Source organism: Aedes aegypti, chromosome 2, assembly GCF_002204515.2.
Source record: "Aedes aegypti strain LVP_AGWG chromosome 2, AaegL5.0 Primary Assembly, whole genome shotgun sequence".
NCBI classification, from domain to species: domain Eukaryota; kingdom Metazoa; phylum Arthropoda; class Insecta; order Diptera; family Culicidae; genus Aedes; species Aedes aegypti.
Window position 1 is genome coordinate 213,005,085 of NC_035108.1, and position 10,155 is coordinate 213,015,239.

At 33.4% G+C, this 10,155-nt stretch overlaps 1 protein-coding gene across 1 annotated transcript; it reads right to left on the reverse strand.

Annotated features, from left to right (window-relative positions):
- Positions 1-1,171: 1,171 nt before the first annotated feature.
- Positions 1,172-9,865, reverse strand: LOC5576977 (alpha-tocopherol transfer protein-like). The gene is made up of 5 exons (XM_001663022.2): positions 9,686-9,865; positions 9,468-9,624; positions 1,831-1,938; positions 1,416-1,774; positions 1,172-1,352 (listed from the first exon to the last, which is right to left on the reverse strand). The coding sequence occupies exons 1-5, from the start codon at positions 9,807-9,809 to the stop codon at positions 1,228-1,230; spliced, it is 873 nt and encodes a 290-aa protein (XP_001663072.2). The 5' UTR covers positions 9,810-9,865; the 3' UTR covers positions 1,172-1,227.
- Between the last annotated feature and the right edge of the window lie 290 nt (positions 9,866-10,155).

Below are 10,155 nucleotides of genomic sequence, written 5' to 3' on the forward strand. Positions count from 1 at the left end.
TCTAATAGGGAATAGATCGGCATGATACCGATGAGAGCGAGAAAATTTGTGACATTCATAAGTACTACTGTGTCACAGCCTACGTGATTGAAAAATACTGAATTGAAACTACGCATGGCTGTATGCCCATGTGGGTTCTCCTGAAATGTTTGTTTGTGCTTTTAGAGTTCATCAAGTTGAAATGGCATTTTTCGAAACAGCGATTTTTTCAGCACTCGTAGTATTTATCCAACTCGGCGAGCCTCGTTGGATAAATGTACAACTCGTGCTGAAAAAATCATCATTTTGCAACTTGTTGCATAAATAACTATATTTCTTGGAGCTTTAAAAAAGTGATGTCTTATCACGATTATTTTTAGCGACGGGGTTAAACCGCCCACCCACGGGGTAATAGCGACCACCACGATTTTCGTACACAATTTTGCGAAAATATATATCAGTTCCCTGTGATTTTAAAAAGTTTAAAGTTTTATGAATTCTACATTGATTAACGTGTATATTGAATCATTTTAAGGGTTAATTATTTCAAAAACTTAAATATATACTTATTAGTACCTTGAAACACCAATATTAAAAAAAAAAGTATGCGGATTTGACTTGTATTTTCCACAAAATTGATTTCACTATACTTAAACAATAATGTACAACGTAGTTACAACTTTTAAAATTGTTTATACAGTTATTTGGTATAAATTAGGGATGGCGGTCGGTTTTACCCCGTCAACAGTGGTCGGTTTTACCCCGCTTGCCCAATTTTCACAACTATGGCCTTATTTCAGAGCCTAATATTTACAATTCATATTTCACTTGACCGAAGCATATTTCACATTTCTGTTAAAGTATGGACAGGTAATTTGTTACGTTTTTCCAAAAAAAAACCTTGAGGAATCCTTAAGTGAGCATCTGTTAAATTTAGATCAAATTCAATATAGACGAGCGGAAACTTTGTTTTTGGCATTTGTTATGAAAAATTTGATGAAAATATCACACTAAATGCTCCGGAATGTCAAAAATCTTGTGTTTATGTGCTTGGTGAAATTTTAAGAAAATTGCCATTTTCATGCCAAACTGAAGGTGGTCCGTCTTACCCCGGCGGTCGCTCTTACCCTGTCTTCCCCTACGAAAAGAATGGGGTCATCACGATTAAGAAATGCAAAATGCTCAAAGCATATGTATTTCTACTTTTACTCGATTTTTATTAAAAAATCAGTCGTAAAATTCATAAAATCAAAACAACCCGAACATATTTGATAACGACCGTGTTTTTATACGTTTGTTTTCGTCCACTTTTTGGGTACGTTCCTTCTCTAATATAAAGTCTCTTAGCTCCATAGTTTTGTCAAAAAGTTGCTCTGAAAATAAATAATAAAAAATGATCAGTTTTAATTTCATTCCATATAAAAAGAGTTACTAACTTGTTAAAATCAGCCTAGAAGGCGCTTTACCGCCGTATTCGCTTGGCAGCACATCTTGCGGGATATAGGGATACAAAGTATCCTCTTGCTGGTGTAACTGGAATATTTCCAGTATTTCCTTTTTCATAAAGGGTTTGATCATGGCTACAATTTTATCGATAAAAGGGACGACGTTGATCAAATGTACTCCTTTCAGTCGGATAGGTAGGGCTTCTTGTATATAGTACAAAAAGTTTTTAAGAGTGAATATGCCTAGCTTCGGGAAATGACCCAGATGTAGTCCATTCATATCAATGACCAATATAAATCCTTCGGTGCAACCTTGCTCCCATAAATTAACATCCACACACATGAAAGCACTAGAAATAGATTGAGAGAATTAATGAAGGATATATTGAGAATCTAGCATACTTACAGTTTCAACAGTGTTGCCAAATTGAACTTCGAAGGGTCAGAATCCACTATTTTAGCTAGCATCACGTGATATCCCATAGGCGTTAGGTCCGGAAGTATGACTAATGACCTGCAATTGCAAATAAAATATATTTTATTAGACTGATGCAAATTTTAAAGTTTTTGCTCCCCTATGCTTAAACGATGTCAGTTATGATGAAAATGATCCTCCCAAAATTTGAAGTGATTCGGAAGAAATTTGGTTGTGCACACGCTATTTGAAGTTTGTATGGAATTTACTATGGAAAAGGCAAACCTTTTGTGTTCAGTCCTCTAACTGCTCGTCATTATAATCTGTGGAAAAGTGAACACACTCATCTTATGTGAAAATTTCCCAGCTACAACTTTGCCGAAGACCACATTTTGATAGGACGTAAGGATAATTTGTTATTATTGATTCCAAAGTCTAAGCCATGCTGAGATGATCATTCAATTACTTTCAGAGCAACACTGCTTTTTTGCTGTAGAACATAGTAGCCTGGATTACTTTGATCTATTCTTCCCGCCAGGATCACCATTGTTGACTGCCGAACAGTTGGTGAAGCATACTACATGCAAACCCACTTTATGATGATGAATAACAATTTATCCTGACTTCCAATCAAAATGTGGTCTTTGGCAAAGTTGTAGCTGGAAGGATTTCACATTAGAAGAATTTGTTCACTTTTCCATAAAATTTTATGACGAAGAGATAGAGGACTGCACACAAAAGATTGGCGTTTTCCATAGTAATCTTCATAAAAACTTCAAAGGGCGTGTGCACAGTCAAATTTCTTCCGAATCACTTCAACTTTGGGAGGTGGCTATTTACCATAATTATAATCGTTTAAGCATAGGGGAGCTGAAATTTCAAAATTTGCATCACTCTAATATTATATGGTTCGAACATTATGAATAAAGAAATAATGAATTCTACAAAAATTGTTTTGAGGTTGGTTTGACTTTATTAACGAGATTTTTAGCCCTGGGCTAGTTCATCTCGGGACCAACGGCTTTACTTCCCTTCCGAAAGAAGTCGTCACTATAACTTTTTACGTCATAAGTGACTATGTCGGGGATGGGATTCGATCCCAGGTCCTCGGCGTGAGAGGCGAGTGTTCTAACCACTACACCAGGTCCGTCCCCCAAAATTGTTTTGAATGATTGATTGTTTAATATTTCAAGCTTCTACCTCTGATCACGCATACTGTTCTACTCAGAAATAAAGCATAAAAACATGTATGGTAGTTTTTTTTTTTTATGAGTGAAATCACAATCGGTTTTCTATACATCGTTTGACTGGTGATGAACGATGCTGTAGGTATAAAAGAGCAACAAAATTAATTGCGTTTCATAGGAATAAAAGACCAACCAAATTTATTGCATTTCAGGAATAATTCAGAATGTTTAGAACGGATCAGACCTTCAAAATGAATAATTTATAGAGAATCTTTCAAAAATTTGACAATATTTTTTTTATTTAAAAACAGCTTACCTTCAAAAGCATCATCAGTTTAAAGCATCCTTGGAGAAAATTCCGAGAATTTTGAATACTTTTAAAATAAATTCTTCGAAAAAAATTTACAGTAATTATATGCACCTCACATATTTTACGGATTCCAATAAAATCTCAACATCTAAACTGTGTGGTACAAAGTGTACACTAACGAAGCACGGTTGTTTTTCTACAGTTTTCGGTAAAAATGCAGCAAAATTTGTAATATAAAATCAGTGTTGTGAAAAACTCAATTTCTCACAACTCACGCTTGAGATTTTTCATGCGTGAGTTGTCAATCACGCAACTCACCAGTCAAAAAATCATGGATGAGTTGGCTCCCCTTTTTGACTCATTGTCTCATATTTCCACAGTTACCTCACACACGGCAATAATTTCTTGTTAGTCTTGTAAAATTATAGTAATCCTTTCTAACGTAAACAACAATATTCGGGTTTCACGAGTTTTGGCCGGGTTTCGCGACTGAATCATTTTTTACGGTTTGAGTTGATTGAGTTGATTTCGCATCAAAATCTCAAGCGTGAGATTTACGAAAGAGATCTCTAATGATTTTGCTCTCTCGGGAGAGCGTATTGATTGACATTTGAGTGCGAGTCTATCAACACTGTATAAAATAAAGGAATACTGTTCAGGGTTGAGATTACGGTAAAGTTCAAGAATTCCGGTAGAATATGCCAAGTATATTAAAATTACTTACAAGAACGATTGAAGTTCCTTCTATTATCGCTAAAATAGTGCATGGAGATATTGGATGAATTTTTAATAGAATTTTTGAAAAATATTAAGAACAATTTTTTGAAATATCATTGAATTTTATCCAGAATGAATTCCTAATTGCTATATAGTTCTCCAAGCATTAAAGCTCTGAATTCAAAGAAAATTTCTGAGGATATTACTTCTCACATTCCACGACTTACCCTAAGAAATTTGGAAGAAAAATAGCTGGAGTTCTGGAAAACATCTCTGAAATAAATCCAGAACAAAACGTTCAAAGAACTTCTGAATGTACTTTGAATTTATTTTTGGGATATTTTTTAAGAAATTTCTGAATGAGTTTCCAGAGAATTTTTTGAACTACTCTTCAAGAAATTTAAAGAAGTGCTTTTGAGGAAATTGTTGTTGTCGGTTTAAAGAGTTTCCCAAAGAAATTGTAATAATAATCTCTGTTTGGAATTTCGTTGATCCGAGGGTTATTCTTTGATTCATGGAATAGTTAAGATGTTAATTCTGAGAAAATTTTGAAAGGTATTCCCGAAGGAATTCCAGAGGGAATTATACATTTTTGTTTGGAGTTTCCTCAGAGACATCTCTAGAAATACTTTTTGAGAATTCCAGTTCAGCCTTTATATTGACTACATCAAATATATTTTGGTATTACAATACATTAACTGGAATTGATAATTAGGTCATCTATATTTGGTTTAAAAACAAATATAAAACGTAAGTTTAAGGTGAAGATCAACCGAAACTACACCTCGAATTTTCGAGGATTTAGAGAACCAAGCTTCGCTAACGCTAAATCAATCGATAAATCGATAAAATTGAAAGCACAGTGCCTTTGTTTATTTCTTTATATATTAACATGAAAATACATGTTTACAGTGAAAATCATGTTTACAGTGAAAATCTTTTTTATATGTGTAAATTTAACGCAACTAAATGTTTTTTTAATTTTTCAAATTTAGAGATCTTGTTTAATTGACAATAGTCAATGAAAAATTTAAAACACAACAAGAAAACCATCCAACTTGAAACAAAACGATTAGAACATTTCTGATATAAATTACTCATTTTCATAAGCAAACATCCTATGTTTACTGGGATTGTCATATAAATTCTCTAAATTCAACAAATTTCGCGGCAATTCGCGGGATTTTCGGATTTTTGCGGCGAAGACCAAATTTCGCGGATTTCGCGGTTTCCGCGAAATCACGAATTTCTATTGTCCCTACATATAATGTTAAATGCACAGCAGTATGCAAACCATATAGAGTAAGGTGGGTCAAAAGTTCGACCTTAGAGGAATAACCAATTTTTCCCAACTTTTATTCATTACTAGTTTTAACAGTTTTAATGCTCATTGTCTTAAATGAACTTTTGCCCCACCGGTGGCAATAGCTCTATCGACACTTTATACATATACAGCCATTCCATGAAAAAACTGATCTAGTGAGTAACCGAATTCCCTGAAAATTTGCTATTTTTTTTATCCAAAATAAGGATACACGTGTTTTTCGATTTTTTTTTTTTCATTAGAGTATGACATTCAATATTTCATCAATAGCAAAACATACAATCATAGCAAAATTTGTCATTGATATGTTATACTTAAAAGTCATGTAAAAACTTATCAATAACAGAATAAACTATCATGGTAAAATTTGTTATTTGTGCAAAAATACTAAAAACATCAAATACTGTGCATTGCGCGATTATTTATCTCGACGGCGATCTTGAAAACTTCTTAAAATGCGTGTAGATCGCCGCAGGTACCTCAAATTGTTTTGGTGTCTTCTGCGCGATTATTCCTGATTGCCATAATGGCTTATTTTACTATTCGTATGATATTCATTCAAGATTCAAAAAGCAAAAGTGTTTTAGCAGGAAAAGCAAAACGTTTACTTTTCAATCATGCTAAATTTAGATATTAAAAACAAAGAACTAAAGTTACCGGTTTGATCTACTAGTGCATAGCTTATTTAGTTATTATTTTGTTATCAATATCATATATATTTTGTTATTTACGGTTGCCTATATTTTTACTATTATTTTGTTTTTACAATGGCAAAATATGTTATTATTTAGTTTTAATGCCATAGAAACTCAGTTATTATTTTTGTTGTTTTATCTCTTATTTCAAACAAAGAACAAATTTTGCTATTCAAACATTATAGGTATATTAACGGTAAATTTTGTAATTCTTTTGCTATTCTCCTCTACCCGGGTGCTCTGCTTTATTAAGAGGAAAATAACCATCATCGTTTTACCAATTTTCAAAACCAGTTTTTTTTTGTTCAAAATCGAAGCAATGCTCAAGAAAATCTATCATTGCATTGTACTTGCTATCTGAAATGCGATGATAGATTTTCATAAGGATTGATTGAAATTTGGATGAAAAAACTGGTTTTTAATTTTTGATGATTGAATGATGGATTCTTGAGCCTTAAACTTGCGATACATTACCGAACATAGACTGCTACAGATGGGATGTTTTTATTCGCTTGCTTTGATCGCGCTTCAAAATCAAATGAGAACAAATTCGGCAATGCTTGGATTCCAGTACTAGTTTAAAATATATAAGGGATGGTACACAAATTATGTCACGCTAAATTTAAACTTTTTCGACCCCCTCCCCCCTCCTTTGTCACACTTTTTGTGTGAGTCTTCCAAAACTTTTGTAAGGCTTGTCACGCTTGGGTTGACCTCCTCCCCCCCTTGGAGCGTGACATAATTTGTGTACGACCCCTAAAACAAAAATCTTTACAACAGAATACAGAATTAGCATATCTTTCTTAGTAAAATTATCAATGTTACCCTGTTTGACGGTACGAATAAATCAGTTTTCTGTTATAATGCGAAGAGAACAAAAATAAAGAGCAATACATCATTGCAATAAAGCCCCTAATAAAAAAAAAACTTGTCGATGTTTTCGGCGATAGTTGTTCAATTTCTCTTATAATTGACATTAGGGAAACTAAAATATTAGTTCCCACGGAATGGAACAAGCAGTCAAAATAGTCATTTTCAAATATATTAGTCTTTAACGTGAACATTCATCAACAATAGTGCAACCTTTGGCCAAAAATGTAATAGGGCCATAAATACCTGTTCCAATTTTTGAGCCAAATGATTAAGCTTGGGCGAAAAACACATGTTTACTCATTTTTTTATGTTTCTCGTTTGTTTAAGTCCAAAAACATTTTTTTGTTATATTTTAGATTGCGTTAAATACAAATTTTGGGTGTAGATAGGAACAACCCCAGTGTTAAAACTAAAACCCCTGAGGTGTTTTTGTCAACTAAGCTAACGTCAAACACTATCAAAAGTGTCATGGTTAATTTATGGACCCAATTTTTAAAGTTTAAATATGATATAGCCGTTATTTGAGCGGAAAAAACTGCTAAAGTAGTTGCTGTAATATGTTCTTTCGTGTTATTAAAGGATTTCATTAAACATTTTAGGATCCTATTGTACGATACATTTTTTTCCGATTTTCTCATACAACCTTCAAGCTCTTTGAGCACTTATTCGATTTGATGGAACAAGTCCAAATTTTTACAGTTGGTCCCGAGAATCGAGATAAAAAAAAATTGCGTGTAATTTAAGATTTTCGCACTGTGATTCCTACAGGCCACCATATTCTGATATTTACAGTAATTCATATGAATTGATAAGTTTCCAAGCATAAAAAGATGTTCTATTCACTAAGTATATGGTCACTGATTCTGAATCAAGTCTCCAAAATTTTACAATTTGTTGATAAAACGGTAACTTTTAAAATTCAATTTGAGAATTACAGAATAAACCACATTAAACGACTAAATGTAGGCAATTTTCTTCAAAGACTGTTTTCACTGGAAATGAATTTTTACCCTGAATGAAGATTTGAAACTGGGTTCAGAAAACATATTCGGAATGCAAGACAAAGTTTATTTAAATTGTGTCTTTATATGGCCTTGGCAATACTTTGGAGAAGAACCCTTCAACAGTTCATCAAACGTTATGAAAAGGCCTGTTTTATACGGTGCAATTATCTACCATTTCAAACTAAATTTTGGAAAATCTAGAGCTGCTATCAGACAAAAGTTTGACCATAAGCTTAGCTTAAGTTTTTTTTGAAACCTTAGATGTTATAGGGGGAGATCCCCCAGTACCGGACACCTAATTAGCGGATTCATTATACTAAAACTACTAATAAATACTAATGCGATCTTGGTGCTCATTTATCATAAAAATTATCATTTTTATAGCGCATAAAACTAAATTTGTTAATAAAACCATGATTTTTTTTACCAAATTGTCCAAATGCCTCAAACTCTATTAACTTTTACATCATTGCATGTTTTTTTCCGTAAGAAAGGTATTTAATTGCCAATTCAATCCATTTGCAAAATTCACAAGAGTAATTTGAGTTATACTTAGTCTGTAAGTCGTCCAACAAAAAACCTCTTTCACATAGGATAAAAAACTAATACATATTAGTGTTGTTCTAAATTTTCATTCTTCTTATTTTTATTACATATTTGATATCATGATTAATAGAATTCATGAAAAATTAAGTCATGAATGCAAAAATTACTAAGAAACCACGCAAACAAAAATCAAGCTACCCAAAACCGAGGGACAAAAGGTGCTAGACCAAAATTGTAGCTTGACCTCATTTAGTTCAAACAAAATACATTAGTACCTTTAAATTATGAAGATTTTTCACTATGCTTGCGTGGTCCAAATTATTTTTCCATATTCAAAATCATTATCAACTAGTGGTCCCGGCAAACTTTGTCTTGCCATCAAGTAGGCTGTTGGAGAACGCTATGGATCGTCCCATACAAAATGATAGTTCCGTCCACTCTCGTTTTTCCGACTTTCCCGTTGAATATCCTGGGATTTTTATACACACGCTTGACGCACGAAACGGAGAAATAACCATTCATATCCGTTAACCCGTTCATAAGCCATTTCGTGACATACAAACACCATTCCATTTTTATTTATATAAAGATATAGATTAAATTCAAATATGAGGCGATACGTCGCCATTTTATAAATTTTCAAACATCTCTGTTGTTTTCTCAAGGCGTGCATATTTCAATAATGTGTTGATCTTCGAAAACAATACTCGTCAAGCTTCCTTTTTTTCTAATACTCCTTCTAGATTTCTCAATTTTTCGACGGTTTCCGGTTTTGTGTAATATCCGGTACTGGAGATCTTCCCCTAAGTTGTTATGCTTGTAATTGGAAAGCACCATTCGTGCATAAAAAACGTTTTAAAGAAAAATGTTAGGTTGTTTTTTTACGAGTTAATCAATTAATTTGATGATTAATTATCTTTTTTCAAACCATATCGAACAAATCCAGTGAACTCCCGTCTATGAAATACTTACAGTACATCCATCGATCGCTGTATGGGTGCAGAAAATATATCTCTATCGTTAAAGAAATCTTTATAATTTGATCGGAACGTAAAAAATGCCTCCGCCGTCCGTTTTGCCGCTTCTATGTCATAATCGTTCGACTGAATAAACTGTATAATTTCAAGCTCTGAAAACGTAAGGCATTAATTTTTTTATCCTTCAATTGTAAACTTTTATCAATGAACAACCTGATACTGGAGGCAAATGTGCCTGGGTTTGCACCCACTGATCGAACTCCTTCACATCTTGCTGGCGAATGGCCGGAAACTGTTTGTACAATTTTTCAACACTGGCGTACTTTACCACCTTCATATTAATGCAACGAAATTGCGCGAACGTCTCTACCGGGAGAATCAAAGCTGTACTGACTAATAAATGGAATCTGAAATCTCAGGTAGACGTTTCCTAGCCAGAGTAGTACTTAAAAGTAGAACATTAAGTCGTAAAAGCGATGTGCGTATTCATTTTAATTAAAGATTAAAAAAAGGGTATTATTACACGGTTTTGTTTTTGCTTAACAAACGGCACATTTGAACATGTGATTAACTCTGGTGTTCATTGCCACACGACGTTTTTCCACATTTGCACCTGGAGCGTAGTTGAACTTAGTACATATTCATCACGGGATTCAGTTCGGTTGCATATTTTCCTCAAGTGG